Below are 19,156 nucleotides of genomic sequence, written 5' to 3' on the forward strand. Positions count from 1 at the left end.
CACATCTCCTGCATTGCCAGGCAGATTCTTTACCACTGAGCCAACAGGGAAGCCCTCATCCTAAGAGTACTATTGGCTTAACTTAGAGAGAAGACAGATAACATGGAGCCTGAAAGGGTCAGCTCTCTTGATGTTCAGAGCAGAGCACTAATATGCCAAGGTCCTATTCCTAGATCCCAGAGATACAATGACAGGAGACCTGGCAGGGAAGACCAGCGTGAGTCCAGCCAATGCCCAGTGATCAGAGAAGGGCACAGGGACATTGACATAAAATTCTATGATGCTGGAGAGAGAGAACACGGAGTAAAACAGGGAGAAAAAAGGAAGGGGAGGGGAAGAAGATCTGAATGTCAAAGGTGAAGAGATCTATACCTCCTGAGTCCAGCCTCCACTAGCCAAAAAAAGGATGTTTGATAAATGCTATATTGTTTGGCCTATTGAAGCATCAGGAATTTCTACTAGGTGCAACTTCCGCAGTGGCTCAGATGGTTAAGAATCTGCCTGCAATGCTGGAGACCTGGGTTCAATCCCTGGATTGAGAAGATACCCTGGAGAAGGAAATGGCAAGCCACTCCAGGATCCTTGCCTTGAGAATTGAATGGACAGAGGAGCCTGGTGGGTTACAGTCCATGGGGTCACAAAGAGTCGGAAACAACTGAGCAACTAACAGTTTCACAACTGAGATACTGCTTTCCCTGTAGAATATGTGTGTCTACTCCAGCATCATGCTGGGAGCTAGATCAGAGGCTTCAGCTTTCCCATTACACCCCAGAATTGACCTTGATGGGGGTGGGGATGTAACCCTTCTAGATCGGGTAAAGCATTTCTGCTCTGCAGTTTGTGAGAAGTCAGAGTTGACTCATCTGTAGCCCGGTTCACTCAGGGTTTCACATTTTCCAGGAAAGGACTTTCCAAGCCCTTTTAGTCCTATGAGGCAGCCTTACCTCCCCACCCCTGGTTGGACAAGCATGATGGCCTTGTCTTTAACTGAATGGAACTCCAATCCCCTGGGCTGCACAGCTGCCTCACTATTTCCATCTCCACCATTGAGGAAGATGTCTGTGCTGGTGCAAGCAGCTTCAGTTATGAACTAAAAAATGATCCTGATGTGCCTGGCCAGTGTGGCTGGGTGCCTTTAGAGAGTATAACTTACAGTGATTGGTGGTGTCCAAAAGAATTAAAAATTTCATTTGCCTCTGGGATTCAGATCATTCAGATCCCTGAGTAGCTGACAAGTGTGGCAGGGTTTAGCTAAGCCTAGGTCTTCTCTCTTGAGATTCCAAATGGCATCAAGATGCCAGATACATAAAAGAAAAGAGACTGGAGTCTTGTGAAAAGAGATATGAGTCTTTCCCTGAACTTCAGTGAGGTCCTGAAATCATTTCTATCTTGTACATGCTTGTCATTATACTCATTATATATCATTACAATTACATTTTAATTACTCATCTTCTCAGCTAGACTTTAGAAAATATGAGCTGATGACCTGAGTCTCACTTGCCCACTGCCCTTACCCTTGGGTCTAGGGCACATAATTGATGCTCACAATATTTGTTGAAAAACAGGAAGGATTCTCAAGAAGGAAGAAAGGAAGGATTTTAATGATTGAATATTGATAAATGGCAAGATCTGAAGATTTTCAAAATATTGTTTCAAAGTATCTAATTTCAAAGACTGAACTGACATTGAATGAAATCTGTTTTCAGTAATACTATATTTCTTCTAAATATAAATTTAATTTATATTTTATTAAATTTCTTGCTAAAGCACCATTTTGCTGGCTATATAGATCAGGAAAGCTCATTTGTAATCCAAAATCCATATTAAATGAATGACATATTATAATGCTGTTTAGCAACCATCCATCAACAGCGCTGACAACACCCAAGTTCCTTCACAGAGAACAATTTGTCGATCAAGAAGTTAATTTGTAGGGAAGCATGGTCAACTTTAACCAATAGATCCATTTTAAGGGCAACATGTCTTCTTTTACAAATTAGAACACCTCCAGATAAAAACAAACATCATTAATAGCATAGATTTTTATGTCATTTTGCCATGAAAGACTAAAAATCAAAGTAAGATAAATTATACTTAACAATATTAGAAAAATAACTTAAAATAAAAAAAGCATGGTTCTAAGAAGCATCTCATTAATTGCCTGGTATTACCTTGGAAAGGTTGGAGTTGGTTTTGAGGAAGGGTTTTAAATGTGGTGTAAATTTAAACAAAGGCACTGATCTAAGAACATTTATACCTGTCATGTTCTCTGATTTAATAAAGAGAGAAAACTTAAATTTGAAAATATGGAGCAAATTAAATATGTTTTGAGGAAATATGTAGTGCATACATTCAGGACTAATTCTTGTGAGAAGATATTTAATATTTAAATGTACTAAATTAGCATTTCCCCCCTCCTTTTTTAAATATAAAAATATTTTGAATTATTCAAACCAGAAGATAAACAATAGTTCAAAAACAACTTATGTTCTTTACTGTAAAAGTTGTTGACTCAAGTGTATTTACAATAATCTCACCGAGAAACCATTTTCCAAATCGCATTTAATCACACTTGGATAAACAGAAACCATTTTGTATGGCTTTGCATGTGTGCATGTGGCTAAATGGAAGTGGATATGGCATATGATTTGTCATTTAGCAGGGCCAATTTTAGTCAGAGTTGTGAATTTGTAACTTTTTTCTTTTCAAGTAGCATTATGTCTCTAACTAGGGGTCCCTGAAATCTCAGTTCCTCTACAGGTTCCTCCCTACATAAACACTTCAAATCACAAAAATGTTTGTTTGTTCCTATGCCCTTCTCTGCTACCTACAATCAGAATCTTCTCTTACACTCTACATTCATACCGCAGTATAAGCTATGCACAGACAGCCTCAGATATGTCATTCAGGGGTCTATATCTGAACTGAAAGCAAAGGCTTAACCTAGAGATTAACCTCTAGATAAAATGTAAGTCAGTCACAGGTTAGAGTTTTTGAGTCATCAGGTTCTTGATGAAGGTCTACCAGTCATATTCTGTGAAAAGAGGTGTTTACTCTGACCAGAAATTTCTCTGCTTCTTCACTTAGAAAATGTATTTTTCTTAGAGAAGATGATGGTTATCAACCACATCTTCTCATGAACTGATACAAGCTAAAAGAACATATCATTACTCTGTATGAATGAGGAGTAACTTTTCCAATTTTCATCTTTTCTTCCTCAGTATTTTTTCTGGCTTGATTCTTCCTCTGCTATGTAGTAGAGTCTGTGCTGATACTTTTTGGTTAGTTACCGTTACCTAAATGAAATGAAATCTTTAGATATGAGCAAAAGTAGATCTCAAGGTAGATCTCTACATAGTTTAGTTTATTAAAATGCTACTGCTTCACTAGTTCATGTTAATGAACTATTCATTTAATTAATCCCTATAATTAATTCATTTGTTAACCTGTTTATGTAACAAATATATAAGGAGTTACCTACAGGCACTATTCTCAGTGCTTAGAACATTCGGGTGTCACAGGAGTCAACAAATAAATGTAAGAAATAATGCCAGGGTATGATAGTGCTGGGCTTCCCAAGTGGCTCAGTGATAAAGAATCTGCCTGCAATGCAGGCGCCACAGGAGATGCGAGTTTAATCCCTGGGTCAGGAAGATCCCCCAGAGGAGGGCACAGCAACCCACTTCAGTATTCTTGCCTGGAGACTCTCATGGACAGAGGAAACTGGTGGGCTACCGTCCATAGGGTCACAAAGAGTTGGACACGACCAAAGCAACTTAGCATGCACGCATGCATGGCAAGTGCTATGACTCGAAGACAGGGAACTGTGTGAGAAATGGAGGAGTCATTTTAGGCAAAATAGTTTAAGATCTTTTGGAAGAAGTGGCCTTTAACTGGAGGCCTGTGAAGAGAAAGAGCTGTGGGCCATGAGAAAGTCTGAGGAACAAGGCTCTGGGCAGAGGAAATACAATGGAATAAGGAACTGAGACAAAAATATTCCTGGAGGGTTGAGGAACAGGAGAAGGGAGCAGGCTGGAGAAGAGGCTGTAGGGTACACAGAAGCAGGAAGGACCCAGCAGAAGTCTTTTCAGAGGATGCCTTGCACGTCATTGTGTTAAATGCTTTCCTACAGAATATCTGTATTATTATAGCTTTAGAATTATTATTTCTCTGATTTTGAGAAGACGGTAAAATAAGCTACATATAAGTAATTCATAACATTAAAATATTCTCTTAGTGTTGGATATTTAGGTTGTTATCAGATATTTTCCATATATATATATATTCTCTCTATATATTTTCCCTGTATATGTATTTCCATATATATTTTTTCCATATATATGTGTGTGTACATATATATATATAATGCATCTTTGCACATAACATTTTGTCCCAATTTCTAATTTGTATCTATGTCAGGACACTTTAAATTTGTTGTTTAATTACTAGTAACTTGTTTAAAAACAAACATGACTTAAAATCTCAGATGCAAAGAATGAACACAGAAAATTGATGCTAAAAAAGCTTATTCAGTAAGTAGTCAGTTCTCTGAGTCTCATTTGCTTAATTGGTGCAAAAGAGCACAGTGTTAAATCAGTAACCGTTACAGGCAGATGGGTGTTGGCTTACAGCACTGCTGTTAAACCTTAACTAGCAGGCATCTATGAGTTCTGTAGGTCATCAGTAACCCTTTTCACCCATGCTGATGGCTCAGCATATCTGTTTCACTATTATTAGAAAATCAATGGTAAGTCCATTTTCCTGGGTCACTCCATTCATATACATTTTCCCCTTTTTTCTAAAAACCTGACTCCTTACCCCTTTACTAATCAAATTGATGATTCATGCCTCTTATTTTACTGAAGCATACTGAAGCAATTAAAAGAGAATTTATTGTCTCACCCCAAATCTACCCGATTGCCTACATGTATACCTGTCAGCTAACATTTTCGCCTTGCTGTGGATGCATTGTCCCTGTTCTGTGTAAGGTCAAACCCTTCACTTCAGCACTGGATCGCGTCTTCTCTCAGCTGCTGAAGAACTTAGGATAGTTCTTACACCAATGACTTTCTCCCTATCAGTAGACTGTTTCCATTGGCATACAAATATGCTTCAACATCTGTACTCACCAAAACATATAGACACAAACAAACCCCTAGCCTACCCTGCTTCTTTGGCTGTAGCTCTATTTCTCTGCTTCTCATAGCAACAGTCCTTGAAGTAGTTGCTTTACTGTCTTTGATTCCTCCCTTCACATCCTTTAATAAAGCTTTCTTTACTATTTGTCCACCAAAATCACTGTATGCAAAGTCAAGAGTAGCTTCCATTTTTCCATATTTCTTATTCAGTTTTCAATCCTCATTCTTATCACAACTTGTCTTCCCTCCATCTTGTTTTTTTTTAACCTAACCTCTAGGACACAAAAGTCTCCTGACTTCTTACTTCACAGTCCATTTCCCCTTGGTCTCTTTTTCTGGATCCTTCTCTGCTGGAGCTATGAAGTTTAAAGCCCTGAAGTACAGTCTTTAAGTGTTTAGCTCTCTTCTTTTCTCTATGTCTTTTTTAAGAGATTTCATTCTTTTATGTGCCTTAAACATTCATTTATATACTGATGACTCAAATTTATGTCTATGATTCAGTACGTCTTTTGAGTACAAGACTCACATCTGACTGTTTACTTAGGACATCTAATGGCAAGTTCTGATATAATGTGGACAAAATAGAGTAACTGGTTCTGCAAATATTCTTCCTCCTTTCCTATCTGTCCTCTGTCTGCTCCCAGTTCAATAAATGGAAATACCAAAATTTCCAAATGGCTCAGACTACAAGCCTGAAAGCCAATCCTGACCATTCTCTTCCTACACCCTGCAAAGGAGCTTTAGCAAATCCTGTTATCTTAACCTCATATCATATCAAGAACAGAACTAGATCTCATCTTAAATGGCATCCACACACACATGTCCATTACCACCACTGCTATCTCGCCGATCCAATCCAAAAGCATCTACAACTTACGTGTGAAAGGATCCAAACTGATTTCCATTTTGCCACTCTTGTCCCCCTGCAGACTATTTTTGCAACAGCCATGGTGATATTTCATACATAGAAATTAGATCATATAATTCTTAGCTTATTTGAAGTCTCCTTGTGCTTAAAATAATGTCCCAACCTCATACATTTACAGAAAGTGGAGAAAAATGAGTTATTTTATATTTATACTGTTTCAAGTTCAAATTAAAAATCAACCTGTGACCCTCAAATATTTTAATAAACATCTATAATTTAAAGGGGAGTATATTAATAAGATACAGAAATTAAAATAAAGGCTGGATAAAAATAGAATAATGGTAAAGAATAATATTTGCCAGTGATTTAGATGTGTGTAATTTTGAAACACAAATTGAGGTTTTACTCTGAAAATACAGAAAAAAATAATGCAAAGTCACAACATATGAGGATTTGTTTTTATTCACATTAGCATATTTTAAAAATATTTTCTAAAACATGTAAGTGTTTTCCTCATTTCAGCTTGAAGTAAACTTGAGTTTCCTCTCTTTTAAGCAGTTTAGCAATTAAGAAAAACAAAAAATCATTAAAAATCCTGAGGACAGCAATTCTAGTGAGTCTGAAAGACTGGTTTTTCTCTTTCTTGGAAGGGCAACTCTCTAGTGAGTGGACAGCTGCAGGAAAAATAAACACAGATTCAACAGACCCTGGAGATTTGAGAGGTGAGAGATGTCACAGACTGCCTGCCTGCATATGCTACTCCAAGTCTTGTCTTTTCATGTTGTTTTGCTTCCAACACATTCTAGGAGAGCATAGCTTGAAATTTATTCTGAAACATGGTCAAATAAAAACTCAGATTACAAAATACTCTGTGAAAATATGAAATACTGAAGCTAAATTTCTTTCATTAATAATACTTTATATAATCATTTACATTACTTTGTCAGCACCAACAAATTTCAATTTCTCCTTTGTTAAAAATGCAGTTATCTTCTTCCCCTCCTTTTTCAATCTTCATATGTCTTCAGATTTAGTAATTCCATAGTTATCAGGGAAAATACTAGAGTTTGTGCTTCATTTTTATTTTCACTTGACTAACTGATAATGTTTTCCAATCATGACACTTTTGCCCCTGTAGACAGATTTGATCTTAGGCAATACTCAAAAGGATGGGATCGCTTAGAAAATAAAATGCTTACAACCAGGAAAGAGATCTAAACTCAGAAAGTTTTATAACTCTGATATATCACATTTATGACATGTTTACTTTTTTTCCTTTCTCACTTTTCTAAAAGAAACCTATAATACTGTTACAACTTGCATTCTTAGTAAATGATGGAATTAGTCATAGACCGAGGGCCCATCTTTCCAAGGTTAGAAGACTGCAGTGAAATGCTCTCATCATTATTTCATAAGCCATTAATTCCTTATGGTTTTTACAATATTCATTCCCATTCATTAGATAATATTCTGCTATCTTTGCTTTCAAAACTGCGCTTCTGGCTTTACATTTTCTGAAGAATAACTTAGGAGGGAAAAAAGACCCAGCGGTCCTAATTATTTGGCTATTTGGTAATAATAAACTCAGCTTTTTTTCTATTGAGAAGAAGGAAACAGGAAGCAAGAGGACAAGAAGAATTGGACTCATTACGCCTCACACTATGACGCCACAGTTAACATACAATACAAACGCTTTAAAAAGTGAGTAGAAGGGGGTCTGGATATACAAAATGCTTAATGGATTAATTTCAGTGCTCATAAAATCCAGTGCAAAAGTTTGAGTCCATCCAAGCTGCAGGCTGCCTGATGAATCTGTTGTACTGAGCCCACCCCCAGGAGGGCCGAAGCCCCTTGGAGTGCCCGGCTAGCTGCAGCTCTCTTCAAGAGCAATTGCAGAGTGTGCCAAATTGTGAGATATTGGTTCCCCTCTTGGGACTAAATGAGAGCACCAAACTCATTCTCACTTGTGATTCATCAAATAAAAGATTTGAGGACCTGTCACTAGAGGTTTTTCTGGCAGAGTGGAAAAGGGACAGAGTGTCTCTACAGTATCAGCAAGTTTTTTGCACTATGAAATACATGACATTTTTTGAAATACCTCTTAATTTCAATTTTATATATTATACTACCTATGAGTGTGAAAACCCTAGAGTCCTCCAATTACCATTAGGTGCATTCTCTAGCAGGTTACGCGTGCTAATGAAGGGAAAAAATCTAATTATAATTCTATAAATGGCTGTTTATTAGTGAGTCATCCTCCTCTTTTTACCCTTCTAAGCTGTTTTTCTGGATGCATCAGGCTGTATACACATTTTGCTTTTGTAAGTGTGGAAACAAATCTATAAAGAGGCAGAGGGGGGAGTAACACTTTGAGTGTTATGTTGGAATGAAAAGCAACTCCAATGTTCCAAATTTTTTTCATGCAGTTCTCAAACAGTACAAAGATTTATTAAATAGTCTTCCTTTCTTCAGACTATTTTTTACATTTAATAACAGTGTTTACCAAACATTGCTTGCTGGTTACCTGTAGTGAACTGAACTACTAGCCAAAACTTCAAATGCCTTTTCCATGTAAATTGTAACTACAGGACAGAACAGAGGAGATTTGTTACCATATGAAAGGCATGGAAAATAGTCACTTATTGCTCTTTCTGGCCAAATAACCTTGGATGCTAGAAGCAGAAAAAATTGATTTATTTCACTATTTAATATCCTTTGAGTTGTGTTTTTATATAATTTCCCACAGTTCATCAAAGCATCCATGGTCCCTGAGTGAATTCACAGACAAAGAGATTGACATTCTGCCCTCCAAAGCTAATTTGGCAACCATCAATCCTAATTTAGTTGCCAAATGTGTTCCAAGGGTTATGTTAGGATGATGGTTTACAGTGAATCAGGGGACTTTGATAAGGTTATCACAGACTGAGAACACATGAGGGGCTGGTGTACACCATGCTGAACTGCACATAATTCTCAAATCAATTCAGGATCTAAGAGCCCACTTAATATGAGGTCATTCTAATCTAGACAAGTTATTCCAGGGTTTAAAAAAATACAGTTGTTTTTATTTATTTTTTTTAACTTTAAATATTTCTAAATGTAAAGCCTTAGAACTCTTAATAGAAGCATGTTCTTTTATTTTTTACATGGCTCTGTGAATAATCTATAAAAAGCAGAGTTGCTTTAATTTGGCATAGAATAAAAGTTGATGTTCTAGAATGATCTCTGATTAGGCTTTGAGACAAACAGAATGGCACTTGCTTAGACCACGTTTGTATCTGCTTTCTTTTATTTCCAGCAGGATACTATCTTGAAATATTAATGTCTGTGCTTTTATTTTTCATACCTAACATTTGGAAACTTCACCTAGTGAATCAGGGATATCCTTCTTGCTTCGAAGAGGAATGACTTCGATGTAAGGAAGTACAAATGAGAACAGTTAACTTCCTGGAGCCATCAAAACCATATAGCCATCCAGTTCTTGCAGAGAAATAGAAAGCAACTCAGATATTAGAAAAAATGGTAGAATTGTGAAATGGTTTACATTGTTTTAACCACAAGAGTAAAGAAGGTAGAAATCTAAGTGGAAAGTCTCAGATATTTTTGTAGCTCTCAGTGAGAGCCTCATGGAGCATATAAGATTTTCAATACCCTGTGAATAAGGCTCATCTTCTAGAAATTCAATTATAATTTTAAAATAAATATGCAAATAAAGTAGTATTAGATATAGGGCCTTTCATGGTCTAGTCATCTCAACCATGGACAAAGATACGGGGAGGTTCTGGAAAGAATTTTGCCATACAAATGAATATATATGGTTTGGGTATTAAAAATGAAGTTAAGTATAAATTCTCACCAGAGCTCTTGGTAATCCAGTTTTTTGCTTCACTTGATACCTTGGGTAGAGTCCGTGTTAAGTAATAAATCTTCATATGCACACACATGACAATCTACACTGGGATCCCTACTTAAAAGGAAGTCAGAAACTAGGGAACTTCTCTGTGCTCTGCTTAAAGGTAATCTAATCTGTAAATGCAAAGCATGTTCCATGAACAAATAAGAACATCATCGCATAGGAATTTGTTATTGAATGTTTGCTACTAATGGATTATCTTAGTTCTTATTGCCTGAAAAGAAGAAAATTGTTTTTTCAGAAAAGAAGAAAATTGATCATGTGCTTGAGGTCCTCTCCTTTAAAGCTTTGCTGATTTATTTACAGTCCAGAAACAGCCTTCTATAGGTTTGAAGCCTGAACTCAGCACTTCTCCCCCAACCAGAATTAGCAAATGCTCCCAGAGAATATAGCATCTTCTAAAGGTCAATTCATCTTTTTGGGGTCAGTTACCAATACAAAGTATCATTCCATCAGAACCCCTCTACTGTTTTTGATTTGTTATTGTCCAAAGTTTACAATATACACACACACACGCATAAAAAGACTATATGAAGAATAAAAACATGCACTTCTTGCTTCATCTCATGGTCAATTTAGAAAGATTGCTATAGCCCTCCCAACACAAAACAATTCATTTCCTCTTTTATTCATATTTTGGAAAACAATTTGCTTTGCTTTTCTTCTCTGAGTAAGAAGTGAATTAAGGAAGTCGGATTCTTTGGGGATGATGATAAATCCTTTGGGACATGTTGAATTTAAGGTGACAATGGAATTGACATGACACAAGCAGAAAGTTGGAGATGCGGGACCTTAACTTAGCAACAAGGTCAGGACTGAAGATATAGATCTGTTAGACATATGTGTAGAGATGATACTTTAAATTATGACAGTAAATTGCATTTTCAAGTGAAAGAAAGTAAACAGAAAAGTAGAAAGATCCAAAGACCTTACTCCTTACTTTAGGGCCTTAAAAGGAAGTGGAACGGATAAGCAAACAAAAGAGAATTGTAGAACTAGGAAAATAAGCAGTTTAATTCAATGAATTACAATAGGGAACAGGAGAACAGAGGCAGCTAGTTCATTTCTATTTGGGGGAAAATTATACTATATGCAATTCTTGATAACATGTAGGACATTTATCCTACATCCGAAAGCAAAATCTATTTTGATGATTTGGGAAATAATTTTTTATATTTCATTTTCATTTAAGATTTCTTAGACTGTATGCATTTTAAGAAAAGCAAGATAAAAATATGAATCCAATTAACTGTCATCTTGATATTTATTAAACTTAGTCTTAATTATCAGACATGTTTTATTAGTAATTGAACAGGTATTTTTACTTCTTGAATATCATTAATTCAAATTAAAAAATAATTATGAGACTCTCCATACCACCTTTTCCCATATGAAATCATAAAAGCAAATCTTGATACAAGCATTGATTTCATTCAGCAGAAAATATCCAAATATCAGATACCTCTTTAAATGAATAATTCATTTTTTAATAAAAGGAATAAACCTGGGATTGATGCAATAGCACTTCATTTCACACAGCACTTGCAACTGGTTTTTAGGATTTGTTCCCTATTGCCTACAGTATATGACAGGTTTTATTCTCTTTCCATAGCTTTTGTTTGCAGGAGTGCAATTTTATTCTTCAAAGCTTAAATAGGCCATATTTTTACATAGCTTTTTTATATACCAACTTTTTAAATGAAAATTTATACCTAGATAGCAAAAGCAACTATCAAAATTACTAAAACATTACAGCTTTCTAGACACTGCTAATTAAAAGCATTCATTAAGTATAATTTATTGCTTTGGTCATGTCTAACAAGATAAGTTTCTGGTAATATAATGAAACATGAGATATATACCTGCCTCCATATTATCAAAGGGCTAAATACAAACAAATTGGACTGTTCTAAGTGTAAAATAATCCTTTGGTTACATTTCATGATCTGTAAGTAAATTATTTTATTTCTAAAGATAAAGGGTTTATCTTTCACTGATGGTGCCCATAAACGACCAGAGTAGAAACTGAGATCTCAAGATAGTCACATAAATAAAAGTGTTAAGATATAATTTCATCCTAAGAGTAATTTATAATTGTGACACATCCGATAGAATACAGTTTTCTTTGCAGACATCAGAAGAGCACTAATCTTGTTTTCCTGAGTATAACTATTTGAAAATCGTTTCATAAATTTCATTTTCCCAGGTGATGAAGCTAGTAAGTGAATTACATATTATGTATTTTCCTTCTAACAAGGCACTTTGAAGTTAGCTATAGAATAGCAGATCTCTTCTCTTTTCAAAATAACTCAATTTGGTTAACAACTGGAATTAGTTCTATTTCTATTTGACATGTGAGCAAGAAAATCAGAACTGACCAAAATAATACCATAAAACAATCAGACTAAGTTACCTGAGGAATTCACCAACTATTAGTCTAACAGTTCAGGTCACATTTAATGCTCAAAGGCAGTTGCCTACAAAGTTAGCAAACATTTTGGATTAAAAATTAATGCCATCTCTGTATCATTAATAGAGCATCTATTAAAATATCATCCTAGGAAGTAACTAACTGTATGGTGTTTCAGAATATTTGGTGGTGGTTTACTCTCTAAGTTGTGTCTGACTCTTTGTGACCCCATGGACTGTAGCCTGCCAGGCTCATCTGTCCATGGGACTTTCCCAGGCAAGAGTAATGGAGGGGGTTGCCATTTCCTTTTCCAAGGGATCTTCTAGACCCAGGGATCAGACCTAGGTCTCCTGCATTGCAGGCAAATGCTTTATCATCTGAGCCACCAGGGAAGCCCTCAGAATATTTAGTCACAACACTAATACCTAAACCATTAATATAAATAGTGTGGAAATAGTTATTATACAATGTAAATGTTTGGAAATGGTTTTTATGTAAGCCATATGTTTATTTGTTCCTACAATATTAAGTGCTGATTTAGATGACATTCACAATGTTTTATTAATATCATTGAGATAAAATTTTTAAAAAGAAATTTCTCTGATTAGTTTTATTTTTGCTTAAATCTCATGGGGATAATAATGAAAATATATTAATTGATATTGTAATAATGATGTTGGATTTACACAGAATTTTTGATGGGAAAATATTGTCTATACAATTATGGATAGAAATAAAACTGAAGATCAACCCAGTCAGCCGTGTGTATCATATTATTATAATTAAGCCATTTCATTCCTGAAGGTATTCATTAATGACACTAAAAACTGTTTCTCTCATAAGTACATGGCAGATAGTTTAGCAGAAAAAGTAGAAAAGACACTGGAATAAGAAAACACAAAATTCTAAACTCTAATGGGTAACTCGAGTTTGCCTTAATATTGTACTACTTGGCATTATTTCTTGCCAATATTCATTATGGAGAAATAACTCCTTTACAAAGTGCTTTATGGAAATAAACACACTCTCGCACATACATAAAGACTACAGAATGTCCTCCCTGATTTTATTTCTCATATTTGTCCTTCAGCCTCAAACAAACTGACCCATTCATATGGTCAAACAATTTTTGGGAGGAGGTGAGGGAATAAAGTGGTTTATATTCTATAACCTAAGTATTATCAGCAGTTTCAGGAGCCCCATTTTTGAGCTTTCATATATCTGTACATTTTTCAATCACCATTGCTTCCTTCTGGCACTCTATTACTTGAAGAATGTGAGGCAGTTGCAGAAGCTAAAGAATTAAATGGCATAAATACACCTTTCTCAAACCCTTTGAGCAGGAAAAGGGAGGAAAAACTCAGTACAGATAACAATATAACTGTGCCCTTTATAGTTTTCCTTTAGATTATTTCTTAAAAGGAAATTATTAAATTTTCATGTGCTCTGCAGAGTCTAGCCTTGGTTTATAAGATGAAAAGAAAAAGAAATATTATTAACTGCTTCACTGCCAAGGGACAGCCGATACCTGCCTGTGTGCATTAGCAGAATTCTTAGTAGCTTGGGTTTCACCTCTTTCGAACGCTAATGTTTTAGGATTTGGTCTCACTGCAATTCCAATGCCCACGTCCAAGGTCATGAGATCACAAGCTTTATCCAGTGCCTACAGTCATCATGTGGCTGCTGCTGCTGCTAAGTCGCTTCAGTCATGTCCGACTCTGTGCGACCCCATAGATGGCCAGCCCACCAGGCTCCCCCATCCCTGGGATTCTCCAGGCAAGAACACTGGAGCGGGTTGCCATTTCCCTCTCCAATGCATGAAAGTGAAAAGTCAAAGTGAAGCCGCTCAGTCATGTCTGACTCTTAGCGACCCCATGGACTGCAGCCCACCAGGCTCCTCCATCCATGGGATTTTTCAGGCAAGAGTACTGGAGTGGGGTGCCATTGCCTTCTCCAGTCATCATGTGGAGTGGGAAGCAAAATTACAGAACATTTGTGTAGCCGGCCTGGTTCAAACCTCTTTTTTTAATATTAAACAAACTCTTTAATCTGTGAGATCATCTTGCTTAGCCAATATGCCTGAATACCTGTCTTCCAATGATTAAGGTGATTATTTTATTGAAAATGTCATTGAACGTCATTTTAGTGAGGAATCTCTTTGAAGAAATTACATTTTACAGCAGTGTGTATAAATTGGGCAAGGAATTCAAGTCCTGTGAAGCATGCATGCTTTTCTGGCCTGAAAGAAATGTGAGCTTTAAGCAGAAAATTAAGTGTCCTTCTGAGAGTCACCTGAACAATTCCTTTTCATTGGTCACAACATGTTCAGGAAGGGACCACCTGCTGCCAGGAGTGTGGAGTATGACGCCTGGTGAGAATCACAGAAATGCCACCCACCAGGGCAGATACAGCAGAGGGTCCCAGTGAGAACTTGTCCTAAACCCGATCCTAAAACTACAGGTTCCAGAAGCCTGGGGTATATCTCATATGATAGCATCACCCTCTTATCTTTCATCATTTGCTTTAGTAAAAAAAAAAAAAAAAAAGTCAAGATTATTTATACTCAGAATCATAGTTAAATAATAAACAAACAGACTTGAAAATGCTCAAAGAGCTTTGTGAAGTGCCTGTATGCTAGATTAGAAATGTGAATTACCACGACCCCATCCCCCACGCATCAAGCTATCTAGCCCTGCGAACAGAGTTCCTGGCCACTTTCAGCTCTTTTAGCGTTTTAAAGCAGGTTATCATCTCTGGGTTTTAAAAGTGTCAACATCTCGGCATCATCTTTCTGCTCTAAGGAATAGAGAGCTAAAAGAACATTTTTATAATCTCTTTTAAAATTACTATGAAAATGTACAAGTTTACAACTCTCTCAAGTGTCTCAAGTAGGATTTGCTACTGTTTTGAATGGATTGTCTTATTTGACTTATTTGCTGTTAACTACATTCAATAGAAGAAGGATGATGGTTGTAAAGATGTACAAACTGCATTATTTCCATAGTAAAGGCATTTATGTTAGAAATATAATAGCAAGACACACATGCAAATACAGAAACATACACACATTCATAGAAGTACAGCACGAAATGAAACCTGGATGAAAATATAAGTATTTTAAGTCTTTCTGAGACTGTTTTAGAACAAAATATCTATTTCATTCATTTATGTGATAAATTATCCCTCTGGTAACAGTCTTATTCAACTAAAACTCATTAATTATTTGAATTATTACATTGGTATTTGGGTCTAATTAGGCAAGTCTTCAGCAGAATAATAAGCAAACTAAGTGATTTCATAAAACCTTCAAGATCTTACCTTTGATAAAATTCCTACTCTGCTTCAGAACTCGCTCATGAGTCAATGTTTTAAAAGTACGCATTCTTCTCATTGTAGTAATCAATATTTTACTTTAGCTTTGCTTAAAATAATAAGGGGCGTTTTGTGACACACTGAAATATTTCTTTGATGGTAGAAATGCAGAGAGACAGATGAGGACAGCTTTCGATTTACCTTCATATGAGGTGCATCTACGTGACAAAAGCAGGGTGAGACTGCCTTACTTAGGAAGAGGCTTGTTAACACACAACTGATGACTCAGGCAAATCAGATGGCAAATTACCTTTGAGAGGTCCCCAGCCTCCAAATAGAAGCAGATAACGAACACATTCCACGTAACCCAGAGGACTAGCCAGACAGCATACTGTAGAAAAAGCAAGAGAGAAATACCGTAATTAATTTTGAATCAGCTGAGTAAGACTTAAATAGAACTTGAACTTTTGAACACCAAATCTTAAAGATTTGTGGGGAATATCAGATATCACTTCTTTCTAAGAAACAGGATGAGATGTACATTTATCTCTAGTTTGATCTTTTTTCCCCTCACTGTAGTGTTACAACTCAAACTAGCTTAGGGATAATGTCTTCATTTTTTTTAGACAAAATAGATAGCAGCCGACATTTCTGTTTTCAGGGGGTATGGCTATGGCTTCTAGACATCAAAAAAATATAATGCCTGAATAGATGTATCAACTACAACCCTTCAAAGAGAGAACTCTTATTTTCCTTTAGCAAGATCAACTCAATGCTTGATAACATGTAACCTTTCCCCAAGTTACCTAAGGTCATCTTCAAATCAGTTTTCATATCTCTGTCCCATCTAATCATCTTTCTCTCTTTGGTATCTTTTTTTCCATTTATCTTTTCATCTTAGTTTATCCTCTTGTGATCCCCCATTATAGTGACCATCTAGTTATTATCTCTAATTCTATTTTGTTGTCATATTCAGTGTGCTGTCTTTGTCAACAACAAAATTTTCTTACCAAGACATAGTCCTGAGCGTTCAGTTAGCTAAAATTTATTAAGCCCCTTGTTAGCAACGTGCTAGAAAGACACTGAGGATAAAAGACCAATGATACATTCTTCCTGAGTTCAAGGCAAGTAAAGGAGGTAGATCAGAAAACAGATGCTTCTTATACAAGAATCATAAAAAGATGTATAGTCTGAGCTTAACGAAGAAAGATAGCAAAAGTGTATAAAGTATTCTGAGAAGAGGTAGTCCTACGAAGTTTAACAGAAGAGTTGAAACACCTTCGTTAGAGGTGAACCAAGCTAACCTATGGAGTTTACCAAATAACTGAATCAGGGTTTGGAAGGACTATCATGGGAGGGTACTATAAACACAGAGAGCAGCAAGTGTGATTAAAACAACAAAAAAAGATGAAACAAGAGGCTTCTACATCATTTCTCTGCTAAATAAATACCAGTGACTCCCATTATTTATATGGTAAGTTCCAAAATCTTTATTTTACTGTTCAAGGACCTCCATGAATATTGGAGCATGTTATCTTTCAGACACGTTTCAGTTCATCCTTCAAGCCATTATGACTTACAGATGTATTGGATTGCTTCTCTTCCATGTATGTGGAAAGTTATTTCTTACCTCTGTGCCATTTTGTATGTTATTCTTTATCCTTTAGTAATTTTTCTTTTTCTTAAGTACTCCTCTTACCACCTATCAATACTCTATTTTTCTTCAGAGGTCAATATAAATATCATCTTTCGAGTGATACCCAGTTGGAAACGGTGTATCCCTGCTTTGTGATCCACTAAGACCCAGCTACCCAAGACGGGCGGGTCATGGTAGAGAGGTCTGATAGAATGTGGTCCACTGGAGAAGGGAATGGCCAACCATTTCAGTATTCTTGCCTTGAGACCCCCATGAACAGTATGAAAAGGCAAAATGATAGGACACTGAAAGAGGAACTCCCCAGGTTAGTAGGTGCCCAATATGCTATTGGAGATCAGTGGAGAAGTAACTCCAGAAAGAATGAAGGGATGGAGCCAAAGCAAAAATAATACCCAGTTGTAAATGTGACTGATGATAGAAGCAAGGTCCGATGCTGTAAAAAGCAATATTGCACAGGATCCTGGAATGTTAGGTCCATGAATCAAGGCAAATTGGAAGTGGTCAAACAGGAGATGGCAAGAGTGATCGTCGACATGCTAGGAATCAGTGAACTAAAATGGACTGGAATGGGTGAATTTAACTCAGATGACCATTATATCTACTACTGTGGGCAAGAATCCCTTAGAAGAAATGGAGTAGCCATCATGGTCAACAAAAGAGTCCAGAATGCAGTACTTGGATGCAATCTCAAAAATGACAGAATGATCTCTGTTCATTTCCGAGGCAAATCATTCAATATCACAGTAATCGAAGCCTATGCCCCAATGAGTAACGCTGCAGAAGCTGAAGTTGAACAGTTCTATGAAGACCTACGAGACCGTTTAGAACTAACACTTAAAAAAGATGTCCTTTTCATTATAGGGGACTGGAATGCAAAAGTAGGAAGTTAAGAAACAGCTGGGGTAACAGGCAAATTTGGCCATGGAATATGGAATAAAGCAGGGCAAAGACTAATAGAGTTTTGCCAAGAGAACACACTGGTCATAGCAAACACCCTCATCCAGCTACACAGAAGACTCTACACATGGACATCACCAGATGGTCAACACCGAAATCAGATTGATATATTCTTTGCAGCCAAAGATGGAGAAGCTCTATACAGTCAGCAAAAACAAGACCAGGAGCTGACTGTGGCTCAGATCATGAACTCCTCATTGCCAAATTCAGACTTAAATTGAAGAAAGTAGGGAAAATCACTAGACCATTCAGGTATGACCTAATTCAAATCCCTTATGATTATACAGTGAAAGTGAGAAACAGATTTAAGGGACTAAATCTGATAGATAGAGTGCCTGATGAATTATGGATGGTGGTTCATGACATTGTACAGGAGACAGGGATCAAGAGCATCCCCAAGAAAAAGAAATGCAAAAAAGCAATATGGCTGTCTGGGGAGGCCTTACAAATAGCTATGAAAAGAAGAGAAGTGAAAAGCAAAGGAGAAAAGGAAAGATATAAGCATCTGAATGCAGAGTTCCAAAGAATAGCAAGGAGAGATAAGAAAGCCTTCCTCAGCGATCAATGCAAAGAAATAGAGGAAAACAATAGAATGGGAAAGACTAGAGATCTCTTCAAGAAAATTAGAGATACCAAGGGAATATTTTATGCAAAGATGGGCTCGATAAAGGACAGAAATGGTATGGACCTAACAGAAACAGAAGATATTAAGAAGAGGTGGCAAGAATACACAGAAGAACTGTACAAAAAAGATCTTCATGACCCAGATAATCACGATGGTGTGATCACTCACCTAGAGCCAGACATCCTGGAATGTGAAGTCAAGTGGGCCTCAGAAAGCATCACTATGAACAATGCCAGTGGAGGTGATGGAATTCCAGTTGAGCTATTTCAAATCCTA

At 36.5% G+C, this 19,156-nt stretch overlaps 1 protein-coding gene across 1 annotated transcript in view; it reads right to left on the bottom strand.

The window, feature by feature from the left end:
- Positions 1-19,156, bottom strand: part of NKAIN2 (Na+/K+ transporting ATPase interacting 2) — a 622,544-nt gene that overhangs the window by 511,635 nt on the left and 91,753 nt on the right. The window contains exon 3 of the mRNA XM_010861954.1: positions 15,952-16,032. Within this exon, the coding sequence (XP_010860256.1) occupies positions 15,952-16,032 (81 nt within the window). The remainder of the gene's footprint in view (positions 1-15,951; positions 16,033-19,156) is intronic.

This window comes from Bison bison, unplaced genomic scaffold (genome assembly GCF_000754665.1).
Source record: "Bison bison bison isolate TAMUID 2011002044 unplaced genomic scaffold, Bison_UMD1.0 scf7180017864473, whole genome shotgun sequence".
Classification (NCBI taxonomy): Eukaryota; Metazoa; Chordata; class Mammalia; order Artiodactyla; family Bovidae; genus Bison; species Bison bison.